The sequence below is a fragment of the Myiozetetes cayanensis genome, unplaced genomic scaffold (assembly GCF_022539395.1).
Source record: "Myiozetetes cayanensis isolate MyiCay16 unplaced genomic scaffold, myiCay2020 scf5-8, whole genome shotgun sequence".
Taxonomy (NCBI): Eukaryota; Metazoa; Chordata; class Aves; order Passeriformes; family Tyrannidae; genus Myiozetetes; species Myiozetetes cayanensis.
The window spans coordinates 86,818,464-86,833,192 of record NW_026087742.1 but is presented as its reverse complement, the minus strand read 5'-3'; the positions used below and the strand labels follow the sequence as shown (position 1 = coordinate 86,833,192).

Here is a 14,729-nt window from a genome sequence, read left to right as displayed (position 1 = left end):
AACTGTATCAAACCAAGAGGAGCTGTCAGACTTTATCTGCTTGTACAGCAGCAAGCACTAGGGGGACGTGGCACCACTGCTTTTTAGGTGCTAGCCTCGCACAAATACTAGGTAATAATAAGGCCTTCCAAGAACAGGAGAAAAACCGTCACGTGCTCTGTACCTCACCTCTGCTTGTAAAAATAAAATATAACCTGTGATTTGAATCTTCCCCCTGGATTGCACTTCTTGAGACTTGCTGCACAGCTCAGCAGGCTGCGGCAGTGTGGTGCAATGGCACCGCTGAGAGCGAAGAGCAACAAGTGGGGACTTTAATCCCTTGTCCTGGTGATAGCTCTGCTTGATCGTCCAATACAGCAATACCTGAAACCTCCTCTTTTGGAACTGCAGATGACAGTTTATTCTAGATGCATGGGTGTTTCCATGACTGCTAGACAAAATTAGGAAAGGTATATATTCATGTTCACCTCCAACATCAGCTGGGTGAATTCTTCATTGCTGAGAAATGAAGGCTTCCAGTCCTGCTGGATTTCAGAAATCTCCGTCTGTGCTGAGACTTCTAGACAAATAAAACATTAAAATTCAAATTAACTTCTATTTTGCAATACTATATATGAATTGCTATGAAAAGAGAAATCACCTTTATATTCAGAAATTGCAGTTTTCAAGCATGGGTTTTGCATATGGAGACAGTAATGACTATATAAACTGGCCCTAATCCTGAAATGTTTTCCTCATTTTTTACTCAGGTCAACTTGTACTGACTTCAGTGGGAGTCTGTATTCACAAGGCCATTGGCCTCAAGCAGCATTACTGGGGTATGGATCAAAAGATAAAACCACTTTGCGTGAAATTAAAATCAAGGTAAGTATTAGCACACGTCAAGTTGCTATTTACAATTTACAATTTCAAAATTAGGATTCTGGAGAGGGTTCAGCCTCCAGCTTCTGTAACAAATAGGGAGCAGCAAGAAAACTTCTTCAGAGGAGCCCCAAAGGATGATGACCCCAAACAGCAGACTTCTTGCTTTGTTTTCCAAAATGTGAGAGAAACATGAGCATTTGCAGCACCTTTACACTGGTGCTACTGCCACCACTGCATCTTGTGCCTACCTCCAGCCCCATTGTGCAAGGCAGCCCAGGAGAGGGAATGGATCACTAGCATCTCATCCCAAATCCTGTCTGGAGGGCAGAGTGTACTGTGCTGTCAGCCTGTGAGACACCAAAGGGTGGTCTGCCCCATTGTTGGCCAATCCTGACCGCACAGCAGCCTGCAGAGGGCTTTCTCCCTGAAGGCTTTCCATGGAGGGATGCAGGCACATCGGGGTAAGAAGCCACAACTTCTCACTGAAACTGGGGACCATACTGGGGGTATCTGGTTGCACTGTGGTGAGCTGTTTCCCTGGGAAAACAGTCACTCATGTTAGCTCTGCCTTAGTCAGACAGGGTTTTGGGGGACAGATCTTAGAATTTAGAGAGACTAGAGGTGGTTTAGTTAGCTGCTCGCTCTGCTTCTCTAAGAGTGCTTCCTCACTCAGCTTTGGTAGTGAGGGGATAGTGAGCACAGACTGTCTTCTCCTTTCAGCACTGCCTGCTAATTAATCGTACTGATTAACACTTCCAGAGCATGTTAACACCAGTGCTCCATATTCAGAGCACAAAGGCAAACTGGCCAGAGAAATGCAAATGGATAAATGATACTAAAGACAGTAAATTTATATGAGTGCCTGTGCATTTCATCACCTAGAAAGAAATCGAAGCATCCGTTCAGGCTGTATTAGTGGAGATGCAGCCATCTGCTGCTACCAGCTCGTTTGACTCACTTTCTGCACTGCTGGGGGCTGCCACTGGTAGCACAGTAGCTCTCCACAGCTCCCATGGTTTTACACAGAGGTTTGAAAACCAGACTAAGGAAAAAGAGTCCATCAGATTTTTATTAGATAGTTTCAGAACATAGGATACTTCCAGCAGATCTGTAGCTTGGAAAAGCTAATGTACATGAAACGGCGTACGTTGGAAGAATTACTTGAGATTTGGGAGATTCTGTGCATTATGAAGAAGGAGGCTGTTTATGAAGGCAAAAATCTGAAAATTGACCTCCTCTTCCATTATGACTAAAATCTTGGTTTAGCCTACTAAATGAAAGGGAAATACGATTGAATAAACCAGATCCAAAGTACGCTGAAGATAATCAACATTTTTAAATGCTGATGCTTTGTATTATATCGTCTGACTACTAATCTTGTTTAAAAATAGATAATATTTGCTTTTTTTAGCAAGTGCACAAAATCCAGTCACATTTTGACCCAATTGCTGTGGAAGCATTTGTGACGGTTAACTTTCTTCTACCTAGTTGTTCTTCAAGAAAAAGTGCCTTTTGGAGTAAATTATTTGGGCCATCAGCTACATCAGTCTACACTTATTCAAACCTTGTGTGATTGTTCTTTGCCTGGCTTTATATTTGAATATATACACATCCTCCTTTACTCTGCCTTGGACAGCTAAAAAGAAAAGATATATTATTACTGTCATTTTTTTAAAAAGTGTATACAACTATTAAACTTTGAGATGTCCTTTCTGTATAAAACCATAGGTTAATGGTTCGACTCAATGGTCTTAAAGGTCTTTTCCAACCTAAAAAACGGTTCTATCTTGTCTGAGGCAAAAATTCCTTTAAGAACAAACTACACTCTTACAACAGAATCATTATAATTATTTCCTCAGTAATATTGACATTTGTGACTTCATTATGTTGGGAGTCATGATACAGGACTTTTTATAGTCTTTTCTGTTTCACCCAGAGTTCTCCAGGGAGTGTGGGAGGGAGGTGCTGGATGAGCAAAGCTGAGCCAGGTGATGTGGTGCATCAGCTCATAAGACCCCTTCCTGCATTGTGGAGCCAGGGCCATTCCTCAAAATCACACACTGAAGACTCTTCCTCACAGGGCTAGAGCAAGAGAGCCCCATTTTAAACCAGTGCCCTAATTTATAAGGGAGAAGCATTTCAACTGACCACTGCCGGTGGCTGTCCGTGCATCAGGAAGGCCACAGTGCACATTCCTCTCACTCAGTAGGAAATGGACCAAACAGACTAGATCAGCAGGGGCAGAAATCTTCTCTGCCCTCTGTGAAGGTACATTTCTAAGGAATCTAACTGTCAGTGTTGAAGCAATTTAAAAAATAAACTCCTGGCTTTGCAAGGCTGAACTTTACTACTGCAACTGGATGCTGTGCAAATGTGATGTAGCTTCTGCTTACGCAAACAGGGTGAAGCACGTCAGCTGTCTGTGGATGCACTTTGCTGAAGCCAACTTCAAAAACTGAGGCACTTTCTGTTCTGGGTTTTCTGCTCAGTGTGAAAAATCGAGTCCTACACAGTCCACTGAGGAGCAGGGGTGCTGAACAGATTGCTTGCCTGCATTTGTCTGTAGAGAAGCTGGGGTGAATGCTTTGTTCTTATGCTCAGAATATTGCAAATTTCAACGAAGGAAATCTTCACTCTGGCCCCAAGTCTCTCTTGTTCAAAGCATCTCTCTTCATGTGTGCTGCAGGGCACTGCTACCCTCTTCCCCTCGGTGCCTGCCATTCGCCCCCTTCTCTAGCAGGTTGAGAGTCATCTTCAACCACAGAGCAAACAAGGAGATGGATTTGGGCAGCACAGTGTTTGCAAATTATCATTCTTGATGCAATCGAAAAAAAAAACCCAAGCACCTTATGTTGGCACTTTTAGGTCCCTCAAGCCATTCTGATAATCACTGAAGGAAACAGGGTATTATAGTAAGCGTCTGGCAAATGCATGAAGAGCTGCAGTAAATCTTACCATTGTGTTTCTGCAGAAAGCCAATGACTTTTTCCAGCACAGTAGTTTTGTCCATTTTGCGAGTGTTGCCTGGAAGCATGGAGCTGAGCTCTTTGATGAGAACATTGAACTGATCGCGTCTCTTCTTCTCAGACTTGTTACGTGAAGCCCTGTAGACAGGGGAAAAGAAAAGAAAAGTATGAGCAGACCAAGAGGAAAAATGATCATGTACCTGCTCTTTGTAATGCAGACACAAAGAAATTAGCTTGCTGCATGCCTCAGCATGTGAAGACTGACACTGGATTCCAGCAAAACTGCAGAGGCAAGTAGGAAACAAACGTTCCCACCTGCTGTTGGCTTGTCTTTGAGCCACCTTTGGTATCCACTGGGGAGATGGAGGCTCTGCTCTCCCTTCTGTGCTGCCTCTGGACACTCTGGCTGAGCTTGTCAGATTAGCATTGAGCCTGTAGTTGAAGGAGCTCTGCCCACCTCCTAGATATATGTAGGATCTTGAAAGTTCATGCAGCCTCTGAAGAGGCACCCAGAGAGAGAAGAAATAGGACTACTGTGACAACAGTAAAATTGGCCATAAAGAAGACTGGGGACTGGATCATCGCCATCTGTGCAGTCTTAACCAAAGAGAGGGGCCCCAGCCCTGCAGCCATTGCACTGGAGCTGGACTCACCTAGAGGGACCTCCTGCTTTGGTCATAGATGCTCTGCCTGCCTCCTGACAGAGGCTGACAGAGAAGAAATCAGGTCGTTGTCTTCCAGCCATTAAGATCAGGGACCTGAATAGAAGTTCCTGCAGCCCCCATCTAGTTCATATGCCACCTTGTTCATTCTCCTTTCCAAGGTCACACGAACAAGCAGGAGAGAGGGCATCAGCATGGCTCATCCCAGCAAGGACCAGAGCTGAGGCTCAGATGTCTTCCCAGACCTGGAGTCTCAGAAGTGCCAGAAGTGCTTGCCTTTAATCTCTGTATGCCACTAGGAAAATCAATTAATGCCATGGTGCCCTGAGTCTTTAGGTGTAAAATAAAGACTCTACAGCTTTCTTCACCAGTCTTGTCTGTTTAGCTCACAGACTCCTCAAAGAGAGCTTGCTTCTATTGCTGCATTTGAAGAGCTCACAGTAAAAAAGAATCTGATTTCATTTGGGGTGTTTTGGCACCATCATGATACTGTCATTAAGGTTGTTGATAATCTTTTCAGCATGTACACTTAAGGGTGTTTTTTTTTTAATTAAATGTCAGTCTATACACAAGCGTTTTCTGAATTGTTTCCATGAATACGACAACAGTTTGACTTGGAGGTTATCACCTGGACTTCTCTGGCCATGTGAAAAGAGAAATAAATATAACCCAGAATGTTTGTTTGTTTTCTGAAAGGTCCTCAAGCAGACAATATTTACCTTGTCAATTATGTAAAGATCTAAAAATGTGGTTACATGCAGACAGGACAGAAAAGCGAAGAGGCTGGTTCCCTGAATTTTTCGGTGCCAGCTAACTCTGCTGTGCCTCATAAGTAGCTCTGTATGCACACTGCTGAAAATCAGAGCAGAATTTAGCCCAACATCTACATCCCCTCCAAGGAGCGGGACGCCAATAAACATTTTCTGCAGAGAAATCACTACAGAGGCTTCTGGATGTTACTACTTACAGAAGGGTAATTTTTGTTTGTCTTGCTCTCAACCCTGAACACACTTGGAGATACCCTGGATAGGAGCCAACGCTTGATTATTTTACAGCTTTGAACACAAGAGATTGGGTGGATACTGCCTGACTGATTTCAGCCTGTTCTTATTACAGTGCAAAAGGCCGTCAGAACAAGATGTGAAAAGCTCTAGTCTTATCCTATTTCTCTACAGTTCAAGTGGACGTTAAGAATATCAACATTTTACTTCCTCATAATTCAAGCCCCAGTTCATTTTAAGCTTAAAGAGTCCAGATTTCCCTGAAAATAAAATAAACTGCCAACTGTCGATAGGGAAAGTGTTGCTTTAAAAAAAAAAAAAAAGCCTTTTCAGAAATATAAATATCTATTTTTAAGACTTGACATTTTATTCACAAAGGAAATATAAAAACTTCTCTAGCAGAAATAACTCTACCAAGATCTGAATCGATGATTACAGTAAAATTTTTAAAAGGAAAAAAATTATAAAAATTGGGAAAGAAAAGATAAAAACTATCCCTGTACAGTTGAAAATACTTTGTTTAGTATAGTTATAAATGTATTAAATAAGACCATTTTCATCACTCTCCTTTGAAGATTATTTCCTAGACTTATTTCACTGCTAGGGCATACAATTACAGTAAACCCAAACAACTTCTGTCTTAATTCCATACTATTTGTCCCAGTTTTCCTTCCTTCTTGCTACTCCAAAAAGATTACAGCATATTCAAGAAGAAGAAGGAGCCACAGTATGAATAAAATCAGGACTTTCAGTAATGCAGCTAAAGGCAACACAGGACAGCCTGAATTCAGAATGATCAAAATCACAAATTTAACATGTGTTATAAACAGCCATTTTTGTTCTCTTACATATTTGCTACTTTATCTCTTAGAGAGAGACTGATATTGACTGACTAGGAGCCACTACATTTTGCTGATTTACAATGAAATGTGACGGTACATTAAATTTTGTATTTCTTTCTACTGTCCAATGTAGTATGTTATATACGCATTAACGCAAGTAACTGTACCACATACCTTCATTCAGATTCTTAAATTTACTTTTTATTTCAGTGGAAAGTGGCAGGTGGTAGTCTTCATGATTAAGCACTTTCTCATGGTTCACTTCAAGCTGGTTTTTGTTGGAATTTGGAATTCAACTGAATTGCAAAAAAAGTATTTAAAATTATTTACTATTAAAGCAAACCGAAAGAAAAGCAAATAGAGAAAAAAGTGCACAAAGCACGCTTTTTGTTAAGAATTAATAAATCCATAAAATAAAATAAACCTCATCTAGCATCAAAGACCTGAAAATGAAATTATGGTTTCTGATCTCCAGAAGCTCAGAAGACCTCACATAGATCTTCAATGCTCCCAAGCGTGGTGCCATCATATCCACATTTTAGTTCTCCGGTCTTTGGAGTGGAGCTCTGCCTTAAGGAGTCAGATGATGCAGAATGGGGCTCAATTTAACCAGTGTCCTAAAGGAAGAGCTGTGTATCTTGGCCAAATACTAAACAGTTGGCACAAGGGTGGGCATGCAAGTGCCTCTTCTCAGGAGAGGATGGATCTTCATTTCATGTCTGTGTAACACAAACCGTATATGTGCCTAATACACTGCAGCACATATAAATGGTGTGTCTGTGTATTTCTAACCTGAGAAACCCAGCTCCTGGCTTGAGTCCACTCCCATAGACGTAGATACAGAAATTTCCAGTCTCATCTACTTTTAACTGAGAAAATGAAAGGAGAGAACAGTTTTCTTGGCATTTTTTATCCTCTCCCACGTTTCTCAGCACTGAGACACCCAGCCCTTATAACAAATAGAAGAAAACAAAGAAAGCATTTCTCCTATGGCATGGGACAGGTGGAAGTCCTCAGCCTTCAACACACAGTAGCAAAATGCTCATCAAATGGCTTCTCCAGAGTGTGACTTTCTTTAAAGCTTTGGAAGAAAACAGGTAGCTTTTGAATGAATCTGAATGGTTTTAGTACAGTGTATTAACTTTAGACCTTCAGGAAGCCTCTCATGATTTCAAACTTGATTTCAAATCTAGCTTTATTTCTAAAAAGCTAAATGTACTTGAATTACAATTTAAAGAAGCAATTTCCTTTCATCATTTTCAAATTTATCATTTTTTTATGAACCCTGATAGAGGCCTGTCCCAAGGTATGACAAAAATTTCCCTCTGGGAACAAACAGCACAAAAACTATACCAGATGGTGATGACAATCACTGATAGTGAGGATATGTGTTAACCTATGTTTTTCATATATTCATTTGTTTAATGCATTTTTTTTTAATTAAACAGTTATCCCACAAATATCTTGAAGACAATCAGGCCTTAAGCAGGTGAAGTGGTGCTGCAAGGCAGGCTCCCTTTTTCACCCTCTCTGAATGGGAGCAAAGGGGAACAGCTGAGCTTGGCTGCAGCCCGTGCTGACCTATATTGGTGAGAAAAAGCTGCAGGGAGGAAAAGAAGCAGAGAAGGAATCAAAAGAGATGAAACTGGATCAACTGCTTGTGCCTGGACTGGAAATACTCTCATTAGAGGGAACCAAGGGGAAAAATGTGGGCAACCCACGGCCCTCTCTAAAGTAATTAAACTGCAGGCTGCAGCATTGATAACCTCGAATGCTTCCAAACTGCTTTTCTGCAGATGCCGGTCAGCTCTGACAGTTATTAAGAGTTTTACTGCCACAGGTCTTCTGCCTTGAAACACCCCTTTTCTCTCCCCACAAAGGGTTTACAACGAATTCATGCCAACCAGGACTCGACTGAGTGCAGGATATGTGTGAATATAGGTTTGTGCCAGTTTAGGGCTGACTTTTCATGGTCTTTCTCTGCTCTGAAGGTAACTTCTGGGTGTTTTCATTACTGTGAGATAGGCACTGATGAATAAAGGACCGTCCTAATAGGGGAAAAGAAGCCCCACTCTTTCAGTTCTTTTTCCTTTGCAAAATGTATTTAAAAAAAAAAATTGCATATTTTTGTACACTCAGAAAGCTCAGATGATGCATTACAGAGGTAGGAGTATGTCGTTGGTGCTTCAGTTCTGACGTTCTGCAGTAATGTGAAGAAAGCGATCAATGCCTTGGCTTTTTTAAATTTTCCACAGGAAACACTGCTACATTATTTTCTTCTTACAGGGCAGCCAAGAGTAGGAGTCTGTGAGATGGCAGTTTTTCAAGTTGTGCTTGACTGTATTTTACTCTCTCTCTCTCTTTGATTAATTGATTATAGATTAAACAGCTTCTGCAGCAACAAATAGTATAAAGCTCATCACAGAGAATTATAAAAGAAAAGGTGCTCACCTCTTTGCTCTGTCTTTCTCATCTTCATCCATTAGATTGTCTAAGCAGTTTTTTCTGTTGAAGGAATGTGAGAATCATTATGAATTGTCATTCTGTTAGCTCTACTTGCAGGTTAATCTCACAGTCGCTCTATTTCATTTTAATAACAGAGTGATGATATCCAGGTCAGATAAATGTGTCAGCAGTGCTTTATGCCACAGTCCCTGATTTTAGGAAACATCCATTGTGGGTAATGTTATTCCTGAGCATTACGCTAGCCTTAGGGGCTTTAGTCAGGGATCAAGGCTCCCAGGCACCACACGGTGCATCAGCACAGTACAAAAACAGCCACTTCTTGGGGATTTTTTTCATACGGAGGTTACTCTCTGCAAACGCGGAGGCTGAATGAACCCTGCGGTCTGCCCAAATTGCAAAGGCATTTTCAGTGCTCGCATATTTCCCCAAAAACAATATCCAGTGTAAGAGTCAGCATCACTGATGCCTTTCACTTCCCAGGCAGATCTTCCTACTGGGAAGCTCTTCATCCTCCTCTGTGGGCCCTTTCCAAAAGCCAAAGGGGATGGTAGTAACTCTACTGAATTACACCCAAAATTCAAAGTCTCCTCATAAATCCCACTGCGTAAGCCACAGTGTGAAAAAGCCCTCTTGCAGCCCAGCCAGACCGCCTGCCCAGCAGTGTCCTCTCCATCACTCTTTTTGCTAATCTTCACCAAAATTTGGTGACCTGTGGTCAGTTTTGTAGTCCAATTGCTCCACAAGTTTGAGCTGTAAAGAGAAAGTACTCTGAGCACAAGGTAGGTCCATAAAGCCACAGAATAAAAAATGGCAAATTAAGTAAATTTCTATAGGCAAGGCAAAGGGGAAAATACAAGAGGGGTCCCGCTGAAGGCTGAGTGCCTCAGAAACACCTGTCACCAGTTCACTGCCCACCATCCTTTGCTTCATGGCCTTATACAAAAAGCGATGCTTCAGCTGTAACCACTTCAGGCTGAGAAAGAAGCCCTGTGCTGCTGCAGCCTCTCAGGGCACCCATGTTGGGTACAAAAGTCACATGGTGCTGCATCCCACAAAAATATTTCCTGTAACAGCAGCAAAATGCTGGTACAAACTCTGGATATTGTCAAAGTGTCATTTTCAAAGCAGTGGTGTAATGACAGGCAATGATAATACTCCTTTTCAGCAATCAATGTTTCTCATTTAATGAGTCCTCAACATGGAAGACATGAATAAAATTGGAGGAGGGAGGAGGGAAGTTAATTGCTAGGCTTTATTTAAGCCCATGTTATTTTCCACATGAGTCACAGATAAATTTGCCTGTTTAAAGAACATTTTATGAAAAAACAGGAATGAAAACGTATTGATAGTAAGAACAGTGGATAAATTCCTTCCTTCTGCTACTAGCTCTCTTACAGCAATATTCTATCTGGTTGTTACTCAACAGTTAGCTAAGAAAACAAAACTACCGTGTAACTTTTTATCAAATGAGTTATGAGGAATTAAAACCCGGGTTCACTGACTGGAGGATGAAGCTACTACTTCGTAACATTCACCTCATTGATGGACAAACATAAAGAGAAAATATGATGGCCCAAAAGGACTGGGTTTTTAGAAATAACTGGCAAATTTAAGTTGCTGAATTCTATTAAATGAACAAAATAACATATAATACCAAGTAGGTATTAGATTTTTTTAAAATTTAATTTTTAAAATTTATTTGGACTTGCAAAACAGCCCAGTCAGCCATATCATAATCCATATTTTGGAACAGGAAAATTTATACGCCCAGCTAAATTTTATTTATCAGCATTTAACAAATACTTCAGATGCTTATTTGTTCAGTTCTGTAATGACTACTATCCCAACAAGTGTGTTTTCAACTAATTCAGGCTAAAATGTAGAGACAATATTCAGTGGGTTTTGTTGTTATTTGATCACTTACTGCAACCAAGATGTTCACATACACTATTCAAGAATACAGACGGCATCATTAATATGGCAAGGGTTAGCATTTAGGATTTTGCAGCCTTTCATTGGTAAACCTTCACTCAAAATCATCGACTGTTAAGCTCCCTTCTTTAAAGGAAGAGACCTTAAATGTGCAGCACAAAACGCCCTGTAGCATGTACCCCCTTGAATCTAGGGTATTACAAGCAAAATGGGCCAGTGCCAGCAAAAGAAGTTGCTCTCCCTGAATCCCTAAAGGTCTTCCTCTGCTACACTGCAGCCTCCTCTGGTTTCCCAAGAGAAAGCAGAAATATGGGGACAAGAGCTCTGAGTGGCTGTGAGGAAGGATGGGAGCGGGTGAGGCAGTCAGCACCAGTGTTATTCAGCTCTGGCTGTTCAGGAGAAACACAACATACCTAATGGAAAGGGGCTTCCTACAGCTATACCCTGTAAACCATCAAGAAATTACACTGCCAGGAAGCCTCTACTCTTGAGAGAGAGCAACAGATCTAAGTGGTCTGTTCTGCCAAGGATTTGGCTAGATCTGTAAAGCAACTCATGGCCAGCTTCCATTAAACAAGGTTTCTCACTGACTGACATGAAATTCTGGACCTGCTGTGCTGTTGCTAGTGTGAGACAATTTCTAATTGTCATTTTACTTCTGTTTGCTCACAAGGCAAAATTTCCAGAGCATCATAAGCATTGCTAACAGGGTTTGCCAGTACATATGTACCGTATGAGATTAAAACTGTTCTCAATACAATAGACACATCAGAGTACACTAGTGCTGCAAACAGATATTGCCATCCCTCTTCTGAGCCCCACCAGATGCTGGCTTACACCTTGATGGAGAAACCCATGGCACAGTGCTTAAATATGTGTTTAGTGCAACCTGTTTGCTTTATGTTACCCTCCTAGTCCCTCAGCTGGGAAGGTCCCCAATTGGAAACCAGACATCTACTGTCTCATCCTTGTCAGTGCCAGGTTTAGGATGAAAATCAAGCTCACTGCAATGATGGAGGAAGGCAGTAAACACCATGGCTCTTTGCCATAGCTCCCCTTCAGAGAGGTGACAGAAAAAAAACAAGTGGCCCAAGGATTTCTCAAAATTTGAAGAATCCTTTCATGCTAATAAAGACAATTTGGAAACCTATGGGTAACAACATCACATGATGCAACTCCTGCTGACAGAGTATTGAACAGTGACAGCTATACTGGAGCTTCATTATATCATTATTATCATCAAGTGGAGATGATAGCTCAAAAAGATGGAAACCACCCGGAAAAAGGAGGAGAAAGCTCACGTACTCCCATCAGGGGGGTACTCAAGACAAACAGACAGAAAGATGCAGACCCACAAGTGGAGAAGAGTGGCATTCTGGAAACAAAAGACTGGCTAAAACTGTTAACCATGTACCCCTGGCTTAGTTATCAGATGGAGAATTATAGCACAAACATCTCCACCACATTCATTCATACAATGAATAGTTGCTTGGTAAAGAAGTAGTTCAGGTAAAACACCAGCTTGCTTCAGAAAAAAGGCTGCACATGTTTATTTTGATACAGTCTATTCCCATTGAACACAGGGCTTGCACTATAAAAACTCATATAGCATTGATCACCTTATCCTGTGCTAGAAATATTTATTTTAGTGAGCTAAACTACTACTCTTCTGTGCTGGTGAGGTTGGTTTCTCTCCTTTCTGTCCTACTGCTCGTAAAGATATGCTACACACTCTCAAATGTAAGTAATCAGCTGTTGATTTCCCACTAACTTGACACAAGGCCAGCTATATACATACATATATATATATATAAAATAGTTTCTACAAATCAGCCTGATATTTAACAAGAACTTTTAATCATAGTTGTTTAACTCAGACGAATTAAATCAGAGATGTAAATTTCTTTCAGAGGTCCTGGGATGTGCCTGGGGAAGCCTGGTGAGAAATCACAGTGCTTGTGCTCCTCTGGCCCTTATGTCAGGCAGCCCAAACAAAAAGATGGGCTTTTTCTCCTCTTCCCTCTCTGGCATCGTGGGGTGTTTGCCTCCATCACACCCCAGGTCTGCTTACCCTTGTGCTGTACAGGGTATGTTCAGCCCTGGGGAGAGAGGGGTTTCCCACCATACCCTGCTGCTGCTTCCCACATATGGTCATATGGTGACAGGCAAGAAGTGACCAGATGAGCATTTTAAATTACTTGTTCCAAGTTTCTGTGATGTGGATGAAGCACTTGGATATCCCACCACGAAGGCTATAGCATGAACACACAGCAGAAGAATTTGTATGAACACAAATCAGAATAAATCACCAGATTCACAGACATATCAAACTGAACTGCACCCCTCCATTCTTTTTTCTTCAGATCTAAACCTACCAACTGTTACAAGAACATGCTGGAGTTCATAGCACAGTGCATTTCCACCCATATCAATAAAAATTGATTTATCAAAATGTAAACAGAGTAGCCTTAAGAAAACTTAAAAAAAGATAGTGAAAAATCACTTTCCTGATGATAAACACTGTTATTTCAGAAAGTTATGTGTCTTTTCAGTGGTGAAATGGCAATCTGAAGTTACCATGGGTCATGTAATGCTGAGATTGTTATGGGAATCACTAGGTTTAGGAGTAAAGGAAAAATCCAGTAGCATCATAAGTGTCCAGCTTTAGAGTTACCTATATACCTTTAGATTTACCTATTCTGGCCTGACAGTGTGTAGTATAGTCTTCCTGCATTTAGTAGGTTACTACATTTTGTTTACACTAAATAAGAGGTTGTTTAGAGGCTTCCCAAAAATAAAAGAAGAAAACTTTTTTAGAAAATATTGGACTTCATGAACCTCATGCACTGCTCCATGTTTTGCACATATTTGTACAATGAATCTTTAGATGGTGACAGGCTTAAAGCAAAACAGACATTTACAATAATCCACATGCAGACAATGAAAATAATAGAATTTGACATAAATTAATGCTCCATTCTTCTGAACTGGGGATGACAGGAAGATGCTCACAGGTAATGGAGCTGAGTATTACGAGATTATGATGAATATAAGTACAGGCTCAGAGCATATTGTCTTTTTATTCTTTACAGTATTTCTGTTTAATGGGAAGAGGTATTATTTTCTGCATGTCAGAAACCTTGCACCTATGGCCTGTGCTATTAGACAGCTTCCACCCACAGCTTCCCCTTGGTGCTGGCTGAATTTTGGGGTGTGCAGAATGCAATCCCTCTGTGGAAGTGGTGTAGTTCACATCAGTTTAAGTCAGGAGTGAGACAGCTGACGTTGGCAGCGCCATGCTGGAGAGCGACCAGGTTAAGTGAGAGGCCTCTTTTTATCTCTCTTGTGAGCAACGTGTAAAGTTTGTGCAGTGCTTGAGATCTCTGATGAAGATCAGTATATGAATGCTCATTATCTTCCTTATGGCTATTATTACTACTGAATAACTAAAGCCATTCAGACTTCAGTGAACAGGTTAAGTGAATCCCCGAGTTCAACCACTGCTCCGCTCTCCCCTCGCACGGCTGGAAACAGAAAGGCAAACAAATTAAACTAACATTAATCAGCAAAGACTGCCATCTGTATAACTCAGAGCCCTTCTCCGCGTGCCCGTCCCCTTCCAGCAATGCTAAACAGGATTAGCCTTCCGTGGGCGGATGGGGAAAGTAGGTCAGTTTGGTAACATCTCTGCGTGTGATGAACAGAGGAGGATGTGACTGCAGTGGTCTGCTGGCAGCCCTCTCGCCTTCTGCATGAGCCATGGAGACGAAGCATCTGGGCTTGTCATGGGGCACACATGGTTGCTCAGACCCCTGTGTCCCTGCATGACAGCACCTGACATTTGTCAACGAAACTGAGGCACAAGGCAGCTAAATGTTTAGTTATTACTAGTTTGTGCAGAGCCAAACATTTGTCAAAGCTTATGCATAAGCAAAGTGGCAAGGGATGGTAAATCACCCAGCGGAGGTATTGTCTTTCTGTATTGACTGTACAGGG

General features: G+C 41.4%; 1 protein-coding gene across 4 annotated transcripts in view; it reads right to left on the bottom strand.

The window, feature by feature from the left end:
* Nucleotides 1-14,729, bottom strand: part of NPAS2 (neuronal PAS domain protein 2) — a 100,054-nt gene that overhangs the window by 42,170 nt on the left and 43,155 nt on the right. For 3 of the 4 annotated variants that reach the window (XM_050331402.1, XM_050331400.1, XM_050331401.1), the window contains exons 2-4: nt 8,787-8,840; nt 3,820-3,968; nt 468-559 (exon numbers count right to left, since the gene is read on the bottom strand). In XM_050331402.1, coding sequence (XP_050187359.1) covers nt 468-559; nt 3,820-3,968; nt 8,787-8,818 — 273 coding nt within the window. In that variant the 5' untranslated portion in view covers nt 8,819-8,840. Of the gene's footprint in view, nt 1-467; nt 560-3,819; nt 3,969-6,509; nt 6,632-8,786; nt 8,841-14,729 lie in introns of those variants that run through there. The other variant, XM_050331403.1, reaches the window with a different exon arrangement.